Source organism: Podarcis tiliguerta, assembly GCF_965153285.1.
Source record: "Podarcis tiliguerta genome assembly, chromosome: 8".
Classification (NCBI taxonomy): domain Eukaryota; kingdom Metazoa; phylum Chordata; class Lepidosauria; order Squamata; family Lacertidae; genus Podarcis; species Podarcis tiliguerta.
The window spans coordinates 74,058,671-74,085,922 of NC_139541.1; the positions used below are offsets into that span (position 1 = coordinate 74,058,671).

General features: G+C 42.1%; 1 protein-coding gene across 8 annotated transcripts in view; it reads left to right on the plus strand.

Annotated features, from left to right (window-relative positions):
* Positions 1 to 27,252, plus strand: part of LOC310684624 (uncharacterized protein) — a 211,110-nt gene that overhangs the window by 121,934 nt on the left and 61,924 nt on the right. For 3 of the 8 annotated variants that reach the window (XR_014514773.1, XR_014514774.1, XR_014514775.1), the window contains exons 1-2: positions 10,787 to 10,843; positions 27,017 to 27,139. Coding sequence is in view for 1 of the 8 variants with exons in the window: in XM_083456033.1 (XP_083312159.1) it covers positions 15,060 to 15,206 (147 nt within the window). In the remaining 7 variants the exon portion in view is untranslated. Of the gene's footprint in view, positions 1 to 10,753; positions 10,844 to 13,487; positions 13,638 to 15,059; positions 15,207 to 16,341; positions 16,750 to 27,016; positions 27,140 to 27,252 lie in introns of those variants that run through there. The other 5 variants (XR_014514771.1, XR_014514772.1, XR_014514770.1 and 2 more) reach the window with 4 other exon arrangements.

Consider the following 27,252-nt stretch of genomic DNA (forward strand, 5'->3'; position numbering starts at 1 on the left):
AGGACGCCTGCCTGTCTAAGTGTGTACGTGATTCGTGAAGAGCAGGGAGAAATGGGCAGCAGAGGAAAAAGGGCATCAAAAGGGCATGAATGTAGAATCTTATGGGATTTAATCAGAAATTATTGTCAATATATCAAACCCAGTCAACACAATGTCTTCATTGTGGACACGATGGCTTGATGTATATTCTATAATTCCTCATGGTAATCCCATCTGACCCTTAAATTCTGTGACAATGAGCAGTTTCTGGCTAACTCAGACCATTGGTGCAAGGATTTACAGTTGTGCAACAAAATTTCCACTCTCTTCCACCTGTATGTGCCCTGTATTCTCCCAAAACCTGCTCCACAGAAAGGGGAAAACATCCAGAATGGATTTAGGGGTACACAGGAGGAGCAAGAGTGGGAGAATATGCACCTTTCCTCTAGAATACATCATTTTGCTGATGTCATGATTTAGCTATATGTGTAAAGAAAAGTGCTATCAACATAGCTTTGAGGAATAGTGTTGTTTTGAGAGTGGGGAAATTTTCCAAACACTTCCTTCCCGAAAAGAAGAGGGGATTTGGAATGAGGGGGGGCGGGCATGTGGGCTGATTTTTCCCAGGAGGGAAGAGGCAGAGTCCAGGCCATTTGTGATGCTACTTCCCTACATTCTTTATTCTACTGCTTCTCCTGCTGAAATATACTCAGAGTCGAGTGTGAATTTCATGTTCTTTATTCATTTCATGGTAGCAATGAATGAAACTTTCCCCAAAACGTCTAGCTATATATACATTATTTACACAATGGGCCCCACGTGATTGGCTAATTCCAGGCTGCTCCTGTAGGCCAATCAGCTTGCGGATTCACCTCCTCCAGAAGCCTGATTGGCTGCTCCTGCAGGCCAATCAGGTCGCTGATTCACTTCCACATGGAGCTGAATTGGGTGGCGCCTGCGGACCAATCAGACTGCTGCATTCTGGATCCTATTCTTCTAGGATTCAGCTCAGTACATAACACCTGCCCTTTACAGCTTGGGCTTTGCTAGTTTCTCTTTTGAGGGCTGAGTAAGAATTCTGAGGGGAGTTCCTGATTGGCTCTTGGGATTCCCCCTTTCCACCTACTTCATGTTAGATGTGTTTAACATGAAAATAGATATGGTAAAATAGAAGGAGGATTCTCTGGATGCTTAGATCAAAGTTTGGGGCAATGAGGGAGCTTCAGTTGGCATCCAACTGTTCTGAGAGATAATGGAGTGCAACTCCAGCTTTTTATGTGGCTGCATCACACTGTTGACTCACGCCAGGATCACACACTCAAGGCTCACAAACAAGGGAGGGAGTTTTGTTTTCAAGTTTTGCTGTGTGGCCACAGCATGTGGCTTTTTCACATGGTCAGGAGATGGGGGGGGGGTAGGATTCCTCCCATTTTATTGCAACTGACCTGCTCACACCATTGACAAGTCACAAGCACACTCCTTGGCTCCCAATGCCAGGCCCTCCCCATTTTCACCTTAGAACTTTCCTTTTCTCACCCAGCCTCTCATCCTGGGATATGTCCACTTCTCCACCAGGTTGCACCAGGTTGAGATCCCCCCTCCCAAGTCTTGCAGCACATTCAGCCTTTTATTTTATATTTAAAGCTTGAACCAATGATTTCATACCATCACACGGTTTCGATATCTTAGCATTGCCTTCTCTCTCTCTCTCTCTCTCTCTCTCTGTGTGTGTGTGGGGGGGGGGTTGCCTAAGTAATGAAACATTGAAAATAAATGGGGAGGGAAAATGCCACATCTTGTTAAAAGTGATTACACACATATTACTGTACTCCAGTCCTTAGAAATTTAAAATTAATAGCAATAATGATGGTAATTATGATGATATTAGGGTGTGTAAAAGAGAGAACACCATAAAAGTAGGAAAGGGAGAAGAGAGAAAGGGGAAATATGAGAAAGAGAGGGAGAGGGGGAGAGAGAAGATGGGGAAGAGAGGAAATTTTTTTGGTATTAAGAGGCTTACTGGCTCTAATACTTGAGGGAAGATAGCTGTTATGACTACAGTAAAAACAAAACATACTGAAAAGCTACAAATCTGACAATGCAAACTTGAATGGCCTGATGGGTGCAAGCAGGTTCCAGGTTCACCTGATTTCTGGGAAGAGCAAATGTGTGACATGCCAATTGTTGATTACTTTGTGCCTCATTAGGATTAGGTTGTTTCCAGCTCAGTTTTACCATAAAGCCCGAGGGAGGAACACATTTATTAAAAGAACCTGTTTCTTGACTGTATAAGTGTGGTTGAACTGGAAGAGGCATCTGGCTGTTTCCCACAGAGTTCCTTGAAAAGATTGGATCCAATATGAAAAAAGAGCTTTGTGTTACAATATAAAAATATAGGATTTCTGGGAAAGCATGCACTCTCTATTTCCATAATTTTGTGCTCCTCAATGGACCAGTCCTTCCTAGATGGAATCCTTGGGCAACTTTCCTTGGCCCATAAATCCCTCCAATTCAGCTTCTTCTTCCATAAGTCACCTGCTGGTTCGTACCTCCTTTGCTTTTGAACACTCTGGCATTATGTGGGCCTTCCTGAGTTTACGATTCTCCTTTGCACAGTTGCTTTCAACTAATGCCCAGGCTAAATAATACAGAGGTGTGGGAGCATTGCAATGGTTGGGCAAGCCCCTTGTTTTAACCAGGCTAAGATACCTCAACATACAAACATTGTTAGGCCCAGCCAGTCTCTTCCACCACCTGTTCTGACGCTTTATCATTTCACTTAGTTGAGAGATTTGTTCTGTCAAATCTCTGCTTGCCTGCAGTTTTACATTAAAAACAAAACTTTGGTGCTTTATATCAGGAAATACCATTATTCCCCATTCCAAACTATTGATTTGAAGGATAAACATTTTCGAACCAACTTTTTATTTGCCACAATCATTTATATTTATCATAATAAACATAATGAAGTACACAAATACAGCACTCTTTTCTTTGTGTCCTGCATCCCATTTCACATTGGAGCACTATTGCTCCAATTCCAACTCTTTCCCAAAAAAAATCTGTTGTTCAACATCCCTGGAAAGTGAAGTCACTCCTATGAACGAAATCTGGAAAAGAATAAGAAATATTCACATTAGTCATTTACTAAGGCCTTGGAGTTTGTGGTTCTGGTGGTGAATAATAATAATAATAATAATAATAATAATAATAATAATAATAATAATAATAATAATTTATACCCCGCCCATCTGGCTGGGTTTCCCCAGCCACTATGGGCAGCTCCCAACAGAATAATAAAACAAAATAAAACATCAAACATTAAAAAATTCCCTAAACCGCTAGCTCTGGGCTGGCAACAAATTTAAGCACAAATTCGACCCACAGCTGTGAGGCATTCACGAGCTTTTTTGCGGAGAAAGTCCTTTTGCTCCGCCGTGACCTCCCTGCCAATTTAGATATAGTGACTGAACTGGAGTCCCCTCAACTGACTTCATGTCCAGTGTTGGACCATTTCGATCGGATACTCCCTGCTGATGTGGATAGATTCCTCCAAGTTAGTAGGCCCACCACCTTCCTCCTTGATCCCTGCCTGTCTTGGCTGATTAGGGAGTGTCCATATGTTGCGCGGCCCCCCCTGGTTGAAATTATCAATTTGCCACTTGACACGGGGACATTCCCAGGGGAACTGAAGGAAGCAGTGGTGTGTCCACTCTTAAAGAAAACTTCACTAGATCCCTTAGACCTATCCAATTACCGCCCAGTTTCAAATCTTCCATATCTGGGTAAGGTAATTGAGAGAGCGGTTGCTGAACAGCTTGGTAGGTTTCTGGAGGAAACATCAGCTTTAGATCCATTTCATTCCGGTTTCCGTCCTGGTTTTGGGACCGAGACGGCTCTGGTTGCTCTAACAGATGATCTCCATAGACAACCGGATCGAGGCAGGTCAGGACTACTGATCCTTTTAGATTTGTCAGCAGCCTTTGACATGGTCGATCATGATCTTCTGGACCACCGCTTCACAGACGTGGGGATACAGGGCATAGCCCGTAACTGGCTGTGCTCTTTTATCTCTGGTCGGGGACAGAGGGTGGCATTAAGGAGGGAAATGTCATCGCGCCACTCCTTGGTGTGTGGGGTGCTGCAGGGCGCAATCCTCTCCCCGATGCTTTTAAACATCTTTATGAGTTCCCTTGCCCAGATCTTCCGGAGCTTTGGGCTGGGCTGTCACCAATATGCTGATGACCGCCTCTCCTGGTTTGCCCCGCGGAGGACCTTAAGGTCCATAAATAACAACACTTTGGAGGTCCAAACTTCAAGGAGCAACCTGTGAAGCACCACTTTAGCTAATGGGGTCTCCTGCTGCTGCCGCGCCACCGGAGCACAATTTCTGTTCTCATCCTAAAGCAAAGTTCTTAACCTGAGGTCCTATTTCTGGGTTAGCAGAGTCTGTAACCTGAAGCGTATGCATCCAGAAGCATATGTAACCTGAGGTACCACTGTATTATTATTATTATTATTATTATTATTATTATTACCATCTCGGAGTAAGATCCATTGAAATCAGTGGCATTTACATCTATGTAGACAGATGCAGAATTGCACTGTAATCCCTTTGAAATAAATGGTTACTACTTCCAACAACAGTGCATAGGAGTGTGCTGAAATCCCTATGCCACCTCCAATTTTTCCAGCCAAATATATTTATTGGTGAGGGATGGGGTGGAAACTTGAGAAGCAGCTTTGCCTATGAAGGAAGGAGTTGCATTGCATTGCTCTGCATCCAAGAGCAATAGAAAGAGAAGAAGGAGATACTTAAAAGCCTCCTGTTAGGGCTGACCTATCATTAAGAGCAAAAAAGGGCACAGCCAGAGCCACTGCTAGTCTGCCAGATGGGGAAAGAGGCATGAGGGCCCAGGGTCACTGCTGCCACACCCGGACAGTTAGAGTGGGTTACTCAGGGCCGTCTTTACCCGGGGGTGCAAGGGGTGCGGGGCACCCAGGTGCTGAATTCTGGGGGGCGTCAGGCACCTGCCGCTGAAGCTGCCTAAGCTCTTAACTATTTACCTCAGGGATGTCCAACCGGTCGACCGCAAACTGGTCATGCCTGTCCATTTTTCGGAAGAGCTGCAGAATCAATGTATCTGGTAGCACCCCCTAGTGGTGTCTTCCATTTTCGCATGATCACAAAAACGGAAGATGGAGCTATCGCTGCCACTTTTTATTTTTCCATGTTAGCGGTTTTTGCTGTTCCCCTCTGTAAAACTTAGACTTGCGCCCCTTAAAAAAAGCTCAACACCTTCTAGCTCACCCCTCAATTTTATTTTATTTTATTTTTTTGGGGGGGTGCTGGGCAAATCTTTGCATCCTGATGGTAAAGGTAAAGGTAAAGGTAAAGGTACCCCTGCCCGTACGGGCCAGTCTTGACAGACTCTAGGGCTGTGCGCCCATCTCACTCAAAGAGCCGGGGGCCAGCGCTGTCCGAAGACACTTCCGGGTCACGTGGCCAGCGTGACACTGCTGCTCTGGCGAGCCAGAGCCACACACGGAAATGCCGTTTACCTTTCCGCTAATAAGCGGTCCCTATTTATCTTCTTTCCTCCAGGGGTGCTTTCGAACTGCTAGGTTGGCAGGCGCTGGGACCGGACAACGGGAGCGCACCCCGCCGCGGGGATTCGAACCGCCGACCTTTCGATCGGCAAGCCCTAGGCGCTAAGGCTTTAACCCACAGCGTCACCCGCGTCCCGCATCCTGGTGGAACATACGCTAAAGAGGGCCCTGGGGCTACTGCCCTCCTGTCATGATAGTCCTGCACCCATGGATATCTGAACAGCTGCTCCAAGAAGGATTCTTCTGTACTTCAGGGTTCTTCTTATCTTTTGAAAATGGAAGATGGGATTTGAAGCAGGTATAAACAACTAGCTGGGTTCAATTCAAGACAATGTGGCTAAGGACAGTCATCACCAAACAGATCAGCTGAGTCAAAGTATCTTTCCCTGTCCCAACAATCTGACACAATTAGAACAAGGAGTGTCGGTGTTCTGTAAGATAATTTAATTAGCTCTCAGTAATTATCTTGGAGTCATTGTATTCCATTCAGTGCCTACCAGTGCATCCCTGGCACCTTTCAGCAGCCCTGAGGTATGTCTAGCTTTGCCAGCTGAGCAGTCACCTGAGCAGTACCTTGAGGCTTTCATTGCACTTTGATTAGTGGCCTGGAAGATCAGAAGAGAGCAGAAAAAGAATATTGCACTTTTGAACTCAGTAAGACCCCACATCAAATAAGAGGAAAGACAGAGGCACTGGCTCAGACTATACCTTTATCCATCAAGGAGCCAGCAACTTCACATAGACCTTGGATGTGATAGTATTAGCAGTCTGTAGCAAATGAGGGCTACAGTCTGGCACTGAAGAATATGTTTGGCAGTGTTAGCCGTTGTGGGAAGAGATTTAGGATTACAGTGGTACCTCGGGTTAAGTACTTAATTCGTTCTGGAGGTCTGTACTTAACCTGAAACTGTTCTTAACCTGAAGCACCACTTTAGCTAATGGGGCCTCCTGCTGTTGCTGCGACGCCGCAGCACGATTTCTGTTCTTATCCTGAAGCAAAGCTCTTAACCTGAAGCACTATTTCTGGGTTAGCGGAGTGTGTAACCTGAAGCGTATGTAACCTGAAGCGTATGTAACCCGAGGTACCACTGTATTATCACAAGCCATTCAAGCACACAGTCCTTGCAGCAGAATAACCATAGCACTAAATTAGTTGTTCTGCTTTAATGATGGACACAGTCATATGATCTCAATAGACTTTTCAGTCTTCTTAGAACAAGTTACTGTCCATTGTCCTGCAGTATCCCTACCAGGGAGAGTTGACACCTTCCCTTCTGCCCTGTACCAATATTTGCTGCAGCTGCCTCATTTGCAAACAGACCATCATCTGTATTCTCAATATCCAAAACCTTTTAGGATTCTTTAAGGAGTTCCTGCTTTAAAATTGCTATATAGATACAGTGATACCTCGGGTTACATGCCCTTCAGGTTACATACGCTTCAGGTTACACTCCGCTAACTCAGAAATAGACCAAGATTGTATATTTTCAGAGAGGCTACACCATAATTGATGACATGAAAATCTTCAGAGAGATTCAGAAAGAAAGGAAAGTTCACACTTCCTCACCCCCATCATGTAAAGGTCGTTCATCTCAGAGAGTAATGGTGTCTTTTCTCCATGGACAGTCCTGAATCCACGTTGTTTCTAGATCATATCTTCATCAAATATTACTTGCTGCTGCCCCACCAAAATTCTAAGGTCCTAGGGTGGATTCCATTAATATAACTCAGAGATACAAAAACTGACAAAAGCATTAACATGCTTGCTATCCTTTTGATTTTGGCAGCTCCTGATCACAACATGCTGGCTGAAAATGGTCTGCAGTGTCCAGCCTGATTCTCCAAAGGAAAGTAAAAGTGAGAAGACTGTCAACTACCTTGAGAATGAGACCCAGCTGATTTTAAAGGAGGCTTTTCTACAAGTAAAGTTGCTACTCAGAAAGGGGGGGAAAGGTCTAATCATTGGCTAGGTCACACAGATTCCCTCCTGCTCTCCTGCTCCCACTTCCTGCCCCTTCCTTTCCCTTTCCAAAGTGAGAGGGGCCACATCTCTCACTGGCCACACTCTGCACCCTTCCTTAGTGTTCTGCCTGCCTGGACTTTGTCCTTAAACTCTCATAATGCCACTTGCTTCTCCAGAAGGAGGATTCAGAGCAAGATTTGTATATAAAATACCCTTCTGAACAAAAGTAAAAAGTGCATTCATGGCTTCAACCCAGTTGCATTTGGATCTCTCCACCACTGGGATGCAGTCCAGGACAAAATGTGTTCCCCCTGCTCAAATAGCATAATTTTAAGAATAAGGAATGTTATATATTTCCTTAAATTTATATATATTATTCCCCAATGTTATTCTCTTGATATTATTTTCCTCTCTGGTTTTCTTATTTAGGACTTCCATTACTAAAATGAATATTAACGGAGAGAACGGACATCCCTGTCTCGTCACGTTATTAATTTCACATTTTTCTGATCTATTCCCATTTATTATAATTTGTTTGGTATAGATAGCCTGGATTCTGTTACAGAACAGATCTTTAAACTCCATATGTTGCAACATAGTTGTCATAAATCTTCAGGCGATGTTATCGAATGCTTTCTCTGCGTCGACCGCCATTAAAATTGCTGGTTTGTCAATTCGTAGTTCCAAATATTCCAACACATTTCTAATATTTCTGATTTATTCTGAATCATGCGGCTGGGGAGAATATATATATATATAGCGGGCATTTGCAGATGACCTTATCATCACAACCGAGTCTTATTAAAACCTTGGAAATAATTAACAACTTTGGGAAAGTATAGGGGTTTAAATTGAACAAATCCAATACAAAATTAATGGCAAAAAATCTCTCCCAATTGGAAAAAGATGAAATTGAAAGGATAACACATCTAAAAGTCTGCCAAAAAATAAAATTGTTGGGAATATGGTTAACACAAAAAATATTAATCTTTATGAAGATGATTACATCACGGCATGGTCCAAAATTAAAAGGAATATGGAAATTTGGAGTAAATTAAAATTATCTTTTGTGGGACATATTTCGGCTGTTAAATTAAATATTTTACCAAAGATGCTTTTTTTTTTTTTTTTTTTTTTTGTTTCAAGCCATTCCAGTTATATGAAAAACAAGCTGCATTGAAAACTGGCAGAGGGAAATATCTAAATTCATTTGGTCTGGAAACAGACCAATAATTAAGCACACACTTCTTATTGACCTTAAAGAAAGGGTTTGTTTTTTTTGGCATGTCTGACCTAAAATTATATTATGAAACAGTCTGCTTTTCTTGGATAACAGACTAGGGTCATCTTAAAAATAACGAGCTCTTAGATTTAGAAGGGCATAACAACCGTTTTGGTTGGCATGAATATTTAAATTATGATTATCAGCTCTCGGGCTGGCTGGAATATCATCAACTCTGCGAGACATTTAAATAGGATGAGAAGAATTGATTTGCTATCGAACCCTCTAAATTTGAGAAGGAAATAGTGAATAATAATATGAAAATAATATCATACCGACTCCTCCTTGACTGGTTAAGGCAGTTATGATTAGATGGGATCAAGATATTGGACACCCTATAATGCTGAATGTGTGGGAAAACCTCTGGGAAAAAACTATGAAGTGTACGGCATGTTATAACACTAAAGAAAACATGTTAAATATGCAATAGAGGTGGTATCTAACCCCATCATAGCTCTCAAAGATGTAGAAAAACATATCACGGCCAAGACAGGAGGATCAGTTTTAATGGATAACGCCTCCATTGCATCCATGTGACCCACAGCCCATTCCATTTGAATCTGATATCCAAGCTTTCTCTGAAGGAGAGTCTCCATCACCGTTATTCAGGCCAGACACTGAGATATAGCTCTGAGGGCCTTCTGGCAGTTCTCTCAATTTGAGAAGTGAGTTTAGAGGGAACCAGGCAGAGAAACTTTTTGGTAGTGATGCCCACACTGTGGAATGACCTCCCAACCTTTAGAATACAACTTCTCCTACCAGGGCAGTTATCTTTCCATAAGGGTCAACATTGATGCCAAAATCCAGCATTGCCTGAGCTCTGCAAGTGCAGCTTTCTCCTGATTGAAGTGTAGAGTGTTTGAGGACCAGGACATTCGCAGGGAAACCAAAATGCTTGTTTACAAAGCCATTGTACTACCAAACGTACTGTATGCTTCTGCAACATGGACCACTTACAAATGCTATCTCCAAGTTCTTGAAAGATTCCATCAACGGTGTCTCCAAAAAATCTTACACATGGGAAGACAGGCGAAACAATATCAGTGTACTGGATGGAGCAAAGATCACCAGTGTTGAAGCAATGATTCTTCAACATCAGCTTTGCTGGACTGCTCATGTTGTGGGGATGCCTGATTATCGTCTTCCAAAGCAATTACTCTATTCCAAACTTAAAAATGGAAAGTGTAATGCTGGTGGTCAACAAAAGAGGTTAAAAGACGGTTTCAAGGCAAATCTTTAAAAAATATATAGTATAAACACAGACAACTAGGAAATACTGGCCTGCGAGCGCTCCAGTTGGAGAACAGCCTTTACCAAAGGGGTCATGGGCTTTGAAGACACTCAAACTCAGGACACAATGGAGAAACGTGCTAAGAGGAAAGCATGCTTGGCAAATCCACACCGTGATCAACTCCTGCCCAGGAACCAATGTCCCCACAGTGGAAGGACGTGTCGGTCCAGAATTGGCCTCCACAGTCACTTACGGACTCATTGTTAAAACCGTGTTTATAGAAGAGAATCTTACAAGGCTTCAAGTGATCGAAGAAGAAGAAGAAGAAGAAGAAGAAGAAGAAGAAGAAGAAGAATGTTTCTGTATATACTTGAAGCCACCCAGAGCGGCAGGGGTGACCCAGTCAGATGGGTGGGGTAAAAATATTATTATTATTATTATTATTATTATTATTATGAATAAATCTGAGAGGTGTCTATTAACAAGTAATGAGATTATAGAGAAATAATTTAGACAATTCCAACAGTGAGCTTTGAATTTTAATATGTCCCTCTTTATCTTTGTAATGAACAAACAATCCCCATTTCCAGACCTCACTGAACTATTTGTTCCCAAGTGTTGCCTCCGACATGAATCCATGGCCTATAAATCTCTCCAGGCAAGCCTCTACCTGCATAAATATCCTTGTTGATCCATCTCTGTTCTGAGTCTCCTAATCTTTCTAGAATGATGAAGGCACTCCTGAGAGCATGCCTCCTCTTGGCCCTGCTTTCTCCAGGTAAGATGGGGAACATTAAATTACCTTTAGAGGACACTGAAGAGAACTTGCTGCTTGGGAGGGAAGGGGAGTTGGGAGTGTAGATCAACACCATAGAGAGCAAGGACAGCTGGGTTACCAAGAGGAAGTAGGGGAGAGTCAAGTCACGAGTTTATTTCTATTGAGTTCCAGCAAAACACACAAATCAAGGATCTCCCTCTGTGTGTGTGTGTGTGTGTTGTGTTTGTTGGTGTGTGTGCATATATATGTTTGTGTGTTTATACACACACACACACCAGACAGACACATGGTTAGGTATGGCCATAGCAGGAAGAAATTAAATACATTTTAATAAGAAAGAAACCATCCTCTTGGAACAGATCACAGAAACCCACTGCTGAGGATCCAGTTTTGCTACTACTACTCGTTGATTGTGGAAATCTGGGGAGCTGAATTTAAGAGAGCCAGTTTGCTGTTGTGATGAGAGTATTAGACAAGGATCCAGGAGGCCAGGGTTTGAATCCCTATTGAGCCACAAAGCTCACTGGGGGATCCTAGACCAGGCACTATCCCTCAGCTTAACCTACCTCACAGGAATCTTCTGAGGATAAAATGGGGAGGGGAAAACCATGTACACAGCCTTGAGCTTGGCTGCAGATAAATAAATTTGAAAAATTTGAAATTGAGAGCAAGCGAAACTGATAGATTTGTTCACCCTTGGTCCCGGAACCTGTCCTCACATTGGCCAACACATTGGCTATGGGAAGCACACAATTAGGACCTCAGCAAAGGTGCAACACTCTGTCTTACTGTGGGTTATGTCTGAAATATGCTACTTTTTCTGGTCAATGGCTTCAAGAGCTTTAATTAATGAGTGTTTTACTCATATCATTTCATATTATTCTATTAAAATGCTTATTAAATTGAACCCCTTTTAATTTAAAAGTTTTAATTCACTATCACCTCCTCCTCCGGGTCTCATTAAGCAAACCACAACACCAAATAATAATAATGGTAATGGTAATAAGAATCTATGAAGTAATCTTTTGCTCCTGTCCTCAGCATTAGCTAGGAAGTGCAGAAGTGCCTATAACAAGACTGGACTGACAACATATGGCTATGGGAAAGTAACTTGTGACTCCAACCAAGATTCCTGTGTTGCTAGTGCTCTGCGAACAAATATAAGTAAGAATTTGTCTTTTGCTGTTGGATTAGATCCAGGTTAAGATAGGTGAACTTTAAGGGTTCTACTAGCATATAGAAGTCTATGCTGGGGCAACTCACCTATGAAAAAGTGAGGTGAGGAAACTGTGACACTTCAGCTGTAGTTGGATTAGAACTTCCATCAGCCTCCGCTAGCCTGGCTACCAGTCAGGGAAGATGGGAGATGTAGTTCAACAACATCTGAAGTAAGGAATGGCTGGCATATGAAAATGGGGAATCTAACATCACCTGATCACAACCAGTGGCCGAATCTGGGGGCTGATCGCCAAGCTTGGAGAACTTGATTTGCATCAACCAGAAATCCCTATAGAGCCAAACCAATGAACTCCAGATTAGTTTTGGTTATCAAACTAGGACAATAAGCCTGGAATATAAGCTGAACATCCCCTTTGCCATAAATGACCTTAAAATTGAGAGTCCTTTCACAGATCTACAAAAACTATTCAAAAGTTGTGTAATCGGGATTGGAGTTGAAGATACTTCAAACTTTCATGGCTCCATGGCCTCCCCCCACTCAAGTTATTTTGAAGTAATTCTCAGTGATGAAACAATGAGAAAGGAATCAATATAAAGAAAGTATTTGTCAGGGAACTGCAGGCAGCAAGGGAGGAAAAAATTAGGGGATACAGGGAACGGTCTCCACTGATCAGAGTCCTCCTCAGAAGACCGAGAAGAGGATAGTGAGTCTGGGGAGGAAGGGGTGCTTCAGAGAGAGGGGGATCCACGTCACAGGGGAAAACAGAAGGGGCTGAGCCGTTGGCTCTGTTGGTCTCGAGGGAGAGGGAAAAGAGAAAGTAGTTAGAGCAACGCGTCATGAGAGACAGGTCGCTTTGTTTATTCTGCATGTAATCTTGTCAGAAAGAAATAAAGTAAGGAATTTATGGCTGGCTGCCGGGAGTGTTTATCTGCTAAGTGCAGCAACGTGTGGAGCTGGCTAGCTGACAGTATTCATGTAGTTCGCCTCTAAAAAAGGGATTCAGTTACCCAGCTTGATTCAAAGTGCACCCCTCCACCCTGATGAACCTCCAACATCACTGCTACATTCTTGGAGGGAGAGAGGCAAGGGGGCAGTAAAGTTGGTGCAATGCAATGTCTTGCCAAGTGTCTTGCGTTGGGAACAAGAGTTCAGGGAAGCATTTTCCCCAACCTGCAAACTGTTACAATCAACTAGCAGGGAGAGTGCAGTGTATGTCACATGGATTATTAGATGCATAGAGGCAGCCATGAGTCTTCGTGCTACAATTTTGACCTGAAATGAAGTTCTGCATACATTCCATTGCCAAATTTAATAATACTTTCCCATATTGTCAGTTTGAAATGGTCTTGATTCAGGCAACGTAGAAACCTGGAACCATTACAATGAATGTGCCTTAGAAGCAATAAATCTGCATCCCGTCCCCGCCCCCCGAACTAAATATTTCTTTCAAATTCTTTTTCATAGTAGATCCCCGAGTGCAACTTTCGAATTGGTGCTTGTCATCCCACTATTGCTTCTCAGGTGATTACAGCTTCACTGCAGCAGATGGCAAATTCTTTCAGATGAAGAAGCACTGCTGCAACACTGATCTGTGTAACAGTGAAATTCTCAGCCGTAAGTTTCTGCATCATTTTAGAATCCTTTTCTTAAAGGAAATAATGTTTTTATTGGGTTTTCTGCAAGTGTAACAAGCATCACATATAAACAAAAGAGAACAAACACTACATCAAAAAATTAAAGAAGAAAAAGAGAAAAGAAAAGAAAATCTTTTTAAACTGCATATCCTTTCTACTCCAAATTTGTATTTTAACCTCAAGTTTCCTGTACCGTCTCTAAAATTACAAGTGGTTTTAAAAACCTGCCAATGTATTAAGATGTTTACAGTACTTTTGTAAATATATAATAAACATTTCCCATTCTTTTTAAAATTTCTCATCATCTTGGTTTCTGAGCTTTCCAATTAATTTCACCATTTCAGCATAGGCCATTAACTTGGTCTGCCCATCTACTTTGGTAGGGATTGCTTCCTCTTTCCATCTTTGGGCTAGCAATGTCCGGGTTGGCGTTGTAACATACGTCAACAATTTCTTCTGGTCTTTTGGAACCTCTGCTCCTATAATACCTATTTAAAAGGCTGCTGGTTTTTTGTTTTACAAAAGTTACTCTAAATATTTTTTTCATTTCATTATACAGTGGACGCTCGGGTTGCGAACGTGATCCATGCGGGAGGCATGTTCGCAACCCGCAGCGGCGCATCTGCGCATGTGTGGGTTGTGATTTGGCGCTTCTGCACATGTGCAAAGTGCAATCTAGCGATTCTGCGCATGCGCGACCCCCGAAACCCAGAAGTTACCCGTTCCGGTACTTCTGGGATACAGGGGATCCGTAACCACAAAAAAGCAACCTGAAGCGTCTGTAACCTGAGGTATGACTGTAGATCATTTCCCAGAAGTTATTAATGACCTTACATTTCCACCACATATGATAAACGTACCCTCTGTTCCACATATGATAAACGTACCCTCCATTCCTTTGATGTGTTGCTGTGCTAATCTGTTATTTTAATGACCAACTTCTGCAGATCGTCACCTCACAAGTAGATTGCTTCTGACATACATCAAGATAATTTGCTAGAATCAAGAGGTGTCTAACAAGCCAAAATTAAGACCTTGGCCTAGGTTAATTAACTCAGTGGGTAAGTCCCCCCAAAAAAGACCTGGGCCAAGAATACAAAGTTTAAGAAACCTTTATAACATTCCCTATGCTTTTTAAGCCTGTGAATGATCTATTTCAAACAGAATAATTGGATATCTAGGCTCATGAACAGCTAATGAACAGTTTATGGTCCCTTCAAGTTAATATTCAATTGTTTCAAATATTGACCTTACAACCCACATATCTTATCCGTGTCCTCCTAAATCAGCCTTGAGCTGGTCCTGGTCAGTCTTTTAATTGGCAAAATAAGTGAATTATCACACACAGATACAAAAATAGACAAAACCATTAACATGCTCCATATATTTGTGATCTTGGCAGTTCCTGATCGGAACATGCTGGCTGAAAATGGTCTGCAGTGTCCAGCCTGCTTCTCCAAAGGAAACAAAAAGTGTAAAAGTGAGAAGACCGTCAACTGCTTTGAGAATGAGACCAAGTGTGTGGATTTTAAAGGAGTTTTTACTAGAGGTAACACTGCTAGTCAAACAGGGAGGAAAGGCCTAGTCTTTGGCTGGGTCATAGAGACTCCCTCCTGTTTTCCTTCTCCCTCCCCCTTTCCCTTTCATGTTGCTGGAAAAGTGAGAGGGAACACTGGTCTCTCTCACTGGTCCCACTCTGCACCCTTCCTTAGTGTTTTGCCTGCCTGGACTGTGTCTTTTATCTTTCATAATGCCACTTGCTTGTACAGAAGGAGGATTAAAAGTGAGATATGCATATAAAATACTCTTCCAAACAAAAGTAAAAACTGCATTGATTTCTCCACCCCAGTTGCATCTGGATCTCTCCACCAATGAGATGCAGTCCAGGACAAACTATGTCCCCCGTGCTCAAAAAAACATATTTATTATGTAAAATGAATGTAATAGATTTCCTTAAATTCTGTGACAATGAGCAGTGTCTGGCTAACTCAGACCTTCAGTGCAAGGATTTACAGTTGTGCAACAGAATATCTGGGCTCTTCTGCCTACATGTGCTCTGTTTCCTCCCAAAATCTGCTCCATAATTGTGGAAACTCCCGGAATGGATTTAGGGGATACACAGGGGGAGGAAAAGAGGGAGGCTATGTTCCTTTCCAAAAGCACACATCATTTTGCCGATGTCATGAGTTAGCTATATTCGTAAAAATATAAAGCGCTTTATATGCGTTATAACATTATGGAATTGATGTTGTGGAGTCCCGTCTTTCACCAATGGGACTTCCATGTATGAAGTTTACAACGTATTAAACTGAATCACTTTTTTGATGTGTCTAGATCCAGTCTTAGATGCATAGCTCCATATCAACATAGTTTTGAGGAATAATGATGTTTTGAGCGGGGGGGGGGGGGGGAATTGCCAAATTTCTTACATAAGAGTTATTTTTTACCCAAACAAATAATGGTGAAAATTATGAAACCCAGCCAGATGGGTGGGGTATAAATAATAAATTAGTAGTAGTAGTATTCTTGTATATTCATGTTTGGATGAAATTATAATATGGTTCAGATTTCTGAAATATATATATTTTAAAATTAACTTATTAAATTCTCATTCACCATCACAGGTACCATCTTTTAGTCCCTGGATAAAGGACTAATGTCAGCATTTCTTTCCTTTTTTCCAGCTTATTTTATCCACAACAATTTTTCTTTCCAAGGCTGTGGAACAACAGATTTTTGTCGCCTCCGAAAAAAAGGAAGGAGAGTTGGAGTAGGGAAATATATCCTTTTAGTTCTGCAAGAAAGATGTTATAATGCTTCACGAATATCACACCAGCCTGAACATGAAGGGTAATTTGCACAGTGTAGTCAATGAGGGGGAATTGGAGGCCTAGTGGTGAAATTCAGGACTCAGGAAGTCCAGTTCTTTCTTTTTTTGCTTTTGGTGGAGATAAAGGAAAGCAAGTGTAGAGAAAAAGGGGTCGGAATTTGGGGGTTCTAACTTCAAAGAGCCCTGTAGTGTATCATTAAAAAGAAGTTAAGTTTTCATTATGATTATTACAATACAAAATAAATGGTTATGGGAAATAAAATGCTGGTTCTTGGATGTTTCTTTCAGATTCAAATGTGATTAATATTTATTGGTTTAGCCGAAGATATTACAAAAGATAAAATACACAAAACGGGATAAAAACATAATAAAATACATTACACAGCTAAAATCATGATTAAAATTGAATGTTTTCTTAGATAAGAGGTTTCTCTGAAGAATTTAACTCGGGGCATCTTTTCAACTCCAGCACCTTTCAGGTGGGTGCTATTACCATTTTAAGAGAACAAGGAAGAATTCCATGGTGAGCTCTTGCACCTGTAAATCTAGATAAAATAGCACTGATCCTGTACTATTGCCATTATAATCATCCTGTCTTTTTATAATTAAGTTATAGTTTTTCTTCCATTACCAATTGATTAAAAACACCAAGTCTTCTTTCAGATGAATACTTCGGAATGGAGAAGCATGTAGGCTGAAAGTTACAGGACCCTTGGGGCAATCATGGTGGAGCTTCAGTATCAGGATTCAGGTTCAGTTTTCCAGTCAATGGTGTATCTTTCCTGGACTCAGTCAGCTCATCTCTTCTGACACTAATCTACAGGCCAAGGCATTAGTAGTATAAGGATACTACCTCCTGTCAATTGCTTATGCCCCACTGCCATAGAGTTTGATTGATGATGTTATATGACACTCCACCCCATAAGTCCCATCTAAGAAGGCCCACCTCCATGGGCCACTATGAAATAACCTGGGGATGAGCATCCACATAATCCATTTGTGATGATGGCACACTACTGCTTCCTTCAAGTAGGCAGGGACACCCTGTATTGCAAGGAGGCATTAATCACCTCCCTGACCCAGTCAGCTGTCCCCTCCCTGCTCCTTTTCCTCAGACAAGAGGGGCAAGGGGCAATGTCCTTGAATCTTACCAACTGATACTCATCCAACACATCAGGGCTAGACAGTGCTCTGGACACCCCTTGAGATTCAACCTCAAAATGCTTTGCAAAAAGTTACAGCATTGACAAGTCACAAGCACCCTCCCTGGCTCCCAATGACAGGCCCTCCCCATTTTCACCTTGGAACATTTCTTTTCTCACCTTGCCTCTCACCCTGGGAGATGCCCACTTCGCCACCTCTCTACCTGGATACTAGCACCAGCTTGAGATTCCCCACCACTACCACTTGACAGCACATTAAGTCTTTTATTTTATTTTTAAAGCACAGACCAATACTTATCACCATGTGTTTTTGATACATACTGTACCAATGCCTTGTCATCTCCACACACACCCCAACTCTGCTTTAGTGGTTTCCTAAATAATGAAACATTGAAAATAAACAAGAGGGAAAATGCCACATTTTGTTAGATGTGATTACATACATATTCCGTTGTTTAGTCGTGTCCAACTCTTCATGACCCCATGGACCAGAGCATGCCAGACACTTCTGTCTTCCTCTGCCTCCCTCAGTTTGGTCTACTAACTCATGTTAGTAGCTTCGAGAACACTGTCCAACCATCTCGTCCTCTGCCATCCCATTCTCCTTGTGCTTTCAATCTTTCCCAAGATCAGGGTCTTTTCCAGGGAATCTTCTCTTCTCCTTTCTCCATCCCTTTGAAATTCTGTTAGTATAAGCAAATACAAAAGACACACCGATTCAAAGGAAATGAATAGAAAGAGGTATATTTAAATAATATAAATAGCAATAATGATGGTCATGATGATGATCATAGAATCATAGAATCATAGAGTTGGAAGAGTCTGACCAGAGCAGAATACAGTGGCACTATTACTTCCCTTGATCTAGATGCTATACTCCTATTGATGCAGCCCAGAATTGCATTGGCTTTTTTAGCTGCCGCGTCACCCTGTTGGCTCATGTCAAGTTTGTGGTCAACCAAGACTCCTAGATCCTTTTCACATGTACTGCTCTCAAGCCAGGTGTCACCCATCTTGTATTTGTGCCTCTCATTTTTTTTGCCCAACTGCAATACTTTACATTTCTCCCTGTTAAAATTCATCTTGTTTGTTTTGGCCCAGTTCTCTAATCTGACATGGTCGTTTTGAAGTGTGATCCTGTCCTCTGGGGTGTTAGTCACCCCTCCCAGTTTGGTGTCATCTGCAAATTTGATCAGGATGCCCTTTAGTCCATCATCCAAGTAGTTGATAAAGATGTTGAATAAGACCGGGCCCAAGACAGAACCCTGTGGCACCCCACTAGTCACTCTTCTCCAGGATGAAGAGGAACCATTGATGAGCACCCTTTGGGTTCGGTCGGTCAGCCAGTTACAAATCCACTGATATATGATGATGATGATGATATTAGGGTGTATAAAAAAGAGAACACAATAAAAGCAGGAATGGGAGGAGAAAAGGGGTAAATATGAGGAAAAGTAAAGGAAGGAAGGAAGGAAGGAAGGGAGGAAGGAAGGAAGGAAGGGCAAAAGAGAAAGATTGGGAAGGGAGGAATGTGTGTCCGTGTTTAAAATGCAGATGAAAGCCGTTCAGAAGTCAGATCACTGAAAATAGGTTACAAGAAAAGATGTTATCTACAAATCTTTCATTCCTGTAGCTTATGAAATGGACCCATCGTTTCAAGAGCTTGTTCTCTTGTTGGCTCTTAAACACAAGGCCTAACTCCCAGAATATTAATATGTCAACACTCTTGCTAACAATTCTTCCCTTCAGGTCCAGGGAACACCTGTGGTTACAAAGGACATCTGAGTGATTCCAGAAAGTAGGAGCTAAATCACCAAAATATATAGCACAGAATACTCAAAAAGATCTGATGCACTGGTTTGGATCAAAAAATACAGAATTACATATTTATTTAAGACAAATAAAACAACAGTGTAGTAAGCACCCTGTTACCAAATAAGAATAAAGGATGGTAGAAGAAGGTCAGTTAGGAATTTGGGAACTAGTATATTTTAACAGCTGTCAGGTGGCAGAGGAACCAACAACCACGGCAGGTTGCCAGGAATGGATAACACAAGAAAATTTCCTTCCCATCTGCTTTTTATTCAATGTTTACAGGGAGATGCTTGGGAATGCAGCCTCTTGGAGAAATGGTGTAGTCCTGCGTAAAACTCCATTCCCCTTCTCTCCCACTTCCTCATTCATTAACAGAGACCCCCCCCCTATGGTTGCCTCTTAGGGCCATTTGTCTTTGAGCTCCTTGCTCGCAGGGTTCAGGGAGATGGTGGATCTGAAATGCTTTCTAGTGATAACGTGTCAGCCAGCTGCTACGGCTCTGCCTCTTCCTACTCTCCCATTATTTCCCAACTTCTCCCCTCATCTTCCTATGAGCTGTGATCTCCCTCAAACCTCTGTTGTAATTCTGAACTGTCTTCTTCTCTGGAAGTGTCAGGTTGGGGAGGCAGTCTCCACCATCCATTCCTCCTCTGCCCAGTCCCTGACATCACTCCCCGCTCCAGAGCCCTCCTCCACCCATCCCAGTAGTTTTGGTCAGTTGGGGTGGCATGTATGCAACGCCTGGTGAATGGACATGACAAGACTGATCTGTGCAAGATGGGGTGAATCTTCATAAACACAGGAAATCGGAGCCAGAAAGTCAGAGAGTTGATCTGGTCCACAACTTCAAACGGGCCCACTCTTTGGGTTCAGTTTCCTGCACATGCCCTTTTGTGGCAAATCAGGTTTTGACAGCCACACCTGATCTTCCACATTAATTTCGGTGCCAGGTTTTCAGTGCGCATCGGACAATATCTTATAGGCCTCTTTAGCACAGTCCAAACACTCTTTTAGCAAAGACTGCATTGCTGACAGTTCTTCTACAATGTCTTTTGCTTCCAGAACCGATGGGATGTCAGTCGGGGTTGGGAAGCTTGCGAGGATGGTATCCATAACGGACCCACAAAGAGGATGTGGTAACCATCAATGCATGTGTATCCCTTTATAGATCACATTTTCCGCTGTGATCTGCAACAACAGATATTCAGAGGCTTACTAGTTCTCATACTGGAGGGAAAATAGCTATCATAACTATATTAAAAACAAAGTACTGATAAGTTACAAAACTGACAGTGTAAACTTGAATGACCCCATGGATATAAGCAGGTTCCAGGTTCACCTGATTTCTGGGAAGAGCATGTGTGTGACATGCTAATTGTTTATTACTTTGTGCCGCGTTAGGATTAGTTTGTTTCCAGCTCAGCTTTACCATAAAGCCTGAGGGAGGAACACATTTATTAAAAGTACCTGCTTACTGAGATTGTAAATGTGGTTGAACTGGAAGAGGCACCTGGCTGACTCCCACAGAGTTCCTTAAAAAGATTGCATCCAATATGAAAAAAGAGATTTGTGTTACAATATAAAAATATAGGATGCACTCCCTATTTTCATAATTTCCTGCTCCTCACTGGACCAGTCCTTCCCAATTGGAATCCTTGGTCACCCTTCCTTGGCCCATGAATTCCTCCAAGTCAACTTCTTCTTCCAGAGGTCAGCTGTTGGTTCATTCCTCATTGGCTTCTAGTCACTCAGGCATTATGAGGGTCTTCTTGAGTATATGCTTCTTCCTTGAAGAGTTGGTTTCAACTACTGCTCAGGCTAAACAATACAGAGGTGTGGGAGCAGTGCAATGGTTGGGTAAGCCCCTTCCTTCTGGTCTGAAAGAATTAGCAAAAGGAGGTGCTTCTGGCAGGAGGTGTGAGGACTCTGACAGGATCCTGGAGTCAAACGGCCTTTCCCACAAAGCCTTTTAAGCACTAACTAGGTTTTGGGAAGCAGCCCTCATGTCTCTTTCCCAATGCTGCTGCCACCCCAGGAGCTACTACTTCCCTGGCCCTTCTCTGCTGGCAGGGAGAAATCAGGACACTCTGGAATCAAGGCACAACCCAGGACAGATTAATGAATTCCGTAGCCATTCCGGCCAAATCAGGACTGCTGAGGCGTATGCATTTAAATCAGCTTTAAAATAAATTTGCCTCCAAGGTGAATGGACTCTTGAAGTATAAGGAGGATATGAGAACATTTACAAAGCAAAATGGTCAGAGCTGGAGGCCCATAGGATTGGCGTAAAAGTCCACTGCCTTTTGAATATTTTGTATGTTGTGCTTTAAAAAGGCTAAGGTACCTGGACATACAAACATTGTTAGGCCCAGCAAGTCTCTTTCACCACCTGTTCTAACTCTTTTATCATTTCACTTATTTGAGAGATGTTTTATCTTGTATTGAGGTTTGATGACATAACCATGCATTCAAAAACTGTCAAATCTCTGCTTGCCTGCAGTTTTACGTTAAAAACAAAACTTTGATGCTTTATATCAGGAAATACCACACTTCCCCATTCCAAACTATGGATTTGAAGGATACACATTTTAGAAGCAACTTTTTATTTGCCACAATCATTTATCTTTATCATAATAACCACAATGATAGACAATAATACAGCACTATTTTCTCTGTGTCCTGCAACCCATTTCCCTCCATGAACAGGAAAAAAAGAGAGGAAGAGACAGGGATCCCAATGCCTGACTCTCACCACTAGGAATAACTCTCACATTGATATGAATTATTGAATTCACAAGGAGGAGATTTATGCTGAACCATAATTAGCCATCAATGTGAGGCTGGTGTTAGATATGTGAAGCATTATAATAGTTATTTCAACTGGAAAAGCGTTTGAGGCAGTGGAGATAAAGGGAAGTGCCAGAGAAACCAAAACTCCAAAGTATACTTTGAGGAAGTTGCAATACAAAACTATACAGACTTATCTGTGAGTAAGACCCATTGAAATCAGTGCCACTTACATCTAGATAGACAGGTGTAGAATTACACTGTAATCCCTTTGAAATAAATGGTTATTAGTTCAACCAAAAATGCATAGGAGTGTGCTGAAATCCCTAGGAGTTTGCTCCAATCCTTCCAGCCAAATTTATTTATTGGTGAGGGATGGGGTGGAAAATTGAGAAATAGCTTTTGTTTCAAGGGAGGAAGCAAACTTCCTTTGAAACTGGAAGTGGAGCATAGATATTGTGGGTTATTTTGCCCTGCCTGAGTTTGTCTAATCCTCTTTTCAAGTAATCTAAGCGGGCGGCCGTCACTGCCTCCTGTGGAAGGGAGTTCCATGTTTGAACTATGAACTGAATAAATTATTATACAGCATATAGCTTCTGAACTGCACTAACCATGCTTTCCCCCTCCTTTCAACTATCTCAGCTAAAATATTTGTGATATTATGGGGTTAATCATTAAATAGAATACTTTTCTTTTTTCTTTAACTTACTAAACACAAGCAAAATAATTAAGAAACATTAGATTACCTTCTCCAGGACATCGGAAATTTTTGTTAGGTCTAATTGGAGATGAATCTGTGTAAGCCACAACGGCCACAAGGATACTCCTGGCCCAGAAATGAAAATCACAGGAGATTCCAACATTGGAAGAATGGTGGAGTAAGATGGTGGAATACGTTGAGTTAGCAAAGCTGACGGGGAAGATCCAGAATCAGCGCGACGAACTGTATCAAAAGGACTGGAGCAAATTGATATTATATATGAAAGAATATTGTAAATATCTGAAAACATTTGTAGCTGTGAGTTGAAATGTTTTGTAATGGCAATATAAGGAACTGATTTACATTTCATAAAGGGAAATATAAAAATAAGAGAAAAGGTAAAAAAGTGGTTATAGAAATGCTAAGAATAAAGTAATTACGTACTGAAGTCAGAAAAAGGGGCGGGAGGAGGTCGATGCTCGGATAGAGCAATGTTTGAGCATATGGATTAATGTATGGATATTGTGATCACAAAACACTGAAAATATAATAAAAAATATTTTAAAAAAGAAAAGAAGTGAAGCATAATCTGCATCAGCAAAACTCTTCAACTTAATCATAGAATTGTAGAGTTGGAAGGGACCTCAAGATTGATCTAGTCCAACCACTGTAACTCCCCCCATGGGACTCGATCATGAGATTGAGAGTTTCATGCTCTACTGGCTGAGCTATAGAAAACCCACATCAGCAGTGAAAGCCACAGTTGGATTGATCTAACAGTGGACTAGTCACATTTATGGAAGAGGCTATCAGTGGCAATTAATTTGATGGATATACCATTTCCAGTTGCTGAGGGAGAACAGGGGGAGTGGGCGACTGCCCTCCTGTTATGATAGTCCTGTACCAATGGACATCTGATCAGCCACTCCAAGAAGGATGCTGCTAGACTGCAGGGTTCTTCTTGTCTTCTGAAAATGGAGGGAGGGATTTGAAGCAGGGATAAACAATTACGTAGCTGGATTCAGTTCAAGACAATGTGGCTAAGTCTAGTCATCACTAAACAAATCAGCTGGCTCAAAGTATCTTCTGCCTTTCACAACAATCTGACACAATTAGAACAAGGAGGGGCAAAGTTCAGTAAAATGATTTAATCAGCTCTCAGTAATAATCTTAAAGTCACTGTATTCTATTAAGTGCCTACCAGTGTGTCCCTGGCACCTTTCAACAGCCGTGAGGTATGTCTAGTTTGCCAGCTGAGCGGTCACCTGAGCAGTACCTTGAGGCTTTGGTTGCACTTTGATTAGTAGCCTGGAAGAAGAGAAAAAGTATATTGTTCCTTCCAACTCAGCAAGCGAAGGCAAAAACAGAAGAATTGGATCAGAATTATTTTTCCTACTTTTAATGATGAGCATAGTCACATGGCCTCAATTGACTTTGCAGCCTTCTTGGAACAAGTTGCTCATTCGGAGTTGTTTGTGGTCCTGCAGTAACATTACCTTACAGTGGTACCTCTGCTTAAGAACTTAATTCATTCTTATCCTCAGGTGCACGTTCACTACTGGGACCTCCTGCTGCTCGCGATTTCCATTTGCATCCTGGGGCAAAGTTTGCAACCAGGAGCAGCTACTTCCAGGTTAGCGGAGTTCGTAACCTGAATCATTCTTGTCCAGAAGTTTTCGTATCCAGAGGTATCACTCTGCTTTCTACCTCAGCCTTACTTGCCTGCCCCTGAAGTGATTGCTTTGCTGCCACTGAGTCACCCTTCTTTTTTTGGTGTGGATCAGTTTTACTGGTTGAAACCTCCATTGCAGCCACGTGCGCTGCAATATGAAGTCAACATTTTAACCACAGCTCATCCTATACTTTGCAGCCTTGCTGGGATAGATCTCGTATCCAGGCTTTTCTCTTCTTTAGAAGAGGAATCCTTAGATGGAGACTGTATTGAGGAGGTTTCTTGTAAGGCTTTGCCATTGCCTTTATTGGGCGCCGTCAGAATTAAAATTTTATATTACCGTATTTTTCGCTCCATAGGGAGCACCTGACCATAGGGCCCACCTAGTTTTCAGAGGGGGAAATCAAGGGGGGAAATATGATTTCCCCCCCCCCCTGCCAGCTCTGGGAGCAGCGGACAGGCTGCTGGCAGCCTGTGCGCTTCTCCCAGACCTTCTTCCTTCTTTTGCGAGAGGTGGGGGAATTCCCCCACTTCCCGCAAAAGCCCACAGTTTGGGGAGAAGCATTCCTTTAAGGAGTGCACGGCTCCTGTCGGCTTTTCTACGAGGAGGGAGAAGGGACTGACGCAGCCAGCCACTCCCTTGTCCCTCCTCGGGGGAAAAAACCCCAAGAGTGGCCCTGCAAAAGCCGTGTGCTCTTTAAAGGGGCTGCGCGGCTTCTGCTGGCTTTTCTACGAGGTGAGAGAAGGGACTGATGCGGCCAGTCAGTCCCTTCTCCCTCCTGGGGAAAAGCCCCCAAGAGCGCACGGAGCTTGGGGGCTTTCCCCGGCTGCCTCCCCCCTGCATTCACTCCATAGGACGCACAAACATTTCCCCTTGCTTTTTAGGAGGGAAAAAGTGTGTCCTATAGAATTAAAAATACGGTAACTGTATAGAAGAAATTTGAAAAGTGCCTGTTGACAACTAGTGAGATTGTGGTGAAATAATTCAGACAATTTCAACAGTGAGCTTTGAATTTCATCATTTTCTCTATGTCTTTATGCCAATGGGGAAAAAAACCCTCCTCTTCCAAGAACTCATTGAACATTTGTCCCCAAGTGTTGCTTGCAGCACAAACACGTAGCCTATAAATCCCTCCAAGTAAGCCTCTACGGGCATCAGTTCTCTTTCTAGAATGATGAAGGCACTTCTCAGCACATGCCTCCTCTTGCCCTTGCTTTCTTCAGGTAAGTAGGAACCAGTAGGATGGGGATCTTTTACAGAAATAATATTTAGAAGGACAGAGGAATCCGGAGAGCTGAAATTAAGAGAGCTAGTGTGTTGTAGTCATTAGAGGTTCAGACAAGGATCCAGGAGACCAGGGTTCAAATCCCCACTCAGCCACAAAGCTCACTGGGAGATCCTCGACCAGTCACTATACCTCAGGTTAACCTACCTCACAAGGTACTTGTGAGGATAAAATGGGGAGCGGAGAACCATGTACACAGCCTTGAGCTTCTTGGAGGCAAGTGCAGAAATCAAATAAATAAAAAAAAATAGAAACCAAGAGCAACTGAAATGGATAGAGTTTTAAAATGATATTTGAAATATGCTAGTAACTGAAGGTACTGCATCATTTGTGTAAACCTTTTGTGTAACCATTCAAATTGGTAGCTTTGTCAGTCTTACGAGAGAGGGATCAAAATGTTTGTATTTCCACTTTGTCCATATCATGCAGAACAGTATGTGCTTCCAGGAAGTCCCCTCTTTCTCCCCTCTTAACTGTCCTAACCCCCCCCCCCTTAAAGTCCAACTCTATTCACCTGCATCTAACCCTGTTCATTTAACTCTGCTTAAAACTGGTTGAAATGCAAAATCCTCTCCCCAAGAGGTCTAGTAAGTGATGGTACAGATTATTCCTACAGAGGGTTCCCAGTTTCCCCAATGCTTTTTTTCATGCCTAAATGATGGGATAAGACCAATTTAGATTTAAAACTGGACCTGCAGGTAAGGGGGAAAGGATCTGTCACAATTTGCCTTCCTCTTGCTCATTGTGTGGCCATTGCTCCTTTAGCTAAGCTCACATCTACAATTGTAATAGAACTGTAGAAGAAAAAAAGGCATTGAAGTGGATGGGAGGAAAAATGGGCCGTGGTAAAAGGGGGGGGGTTAACCTTCAAACCTCTTGGAAATAATTAAATCAGTGTTCTGGCCAATGGCTTTTACTCATTTATTTATTTTTAAAAAAGAACTTATTAACTTGAACCCCATTTCATTTAAAAGATTTAATTCACTCTCACCTCATTCTCTGTGTCAAATGAAGGAAACCACAAAACCAAGAAACCACAAAACCAAGTAATAATAATGTTAATGATAATAATAATCCATGAAGTAATCTTTTGTTCCTGTCCTCAGTATTACCTCTGTACTGCAGACACGTATTTAGCAGAACTGAACTGACATATGATCACTATGTAAAAAAACCTTGTAAATTGAAACAAGATTCCTGTGCTGCCAGTGTTCTGCGTACAAATATAGGTAAGATTTATCCTTTTTTTTTCTTTTCTTTTTTTGAAATTAATAAGTTAGTGGTAAGGAAGCTTTGTCACATAAGCTGTAGATGAATGAGAACTCCCATCTGCCTCATCTAT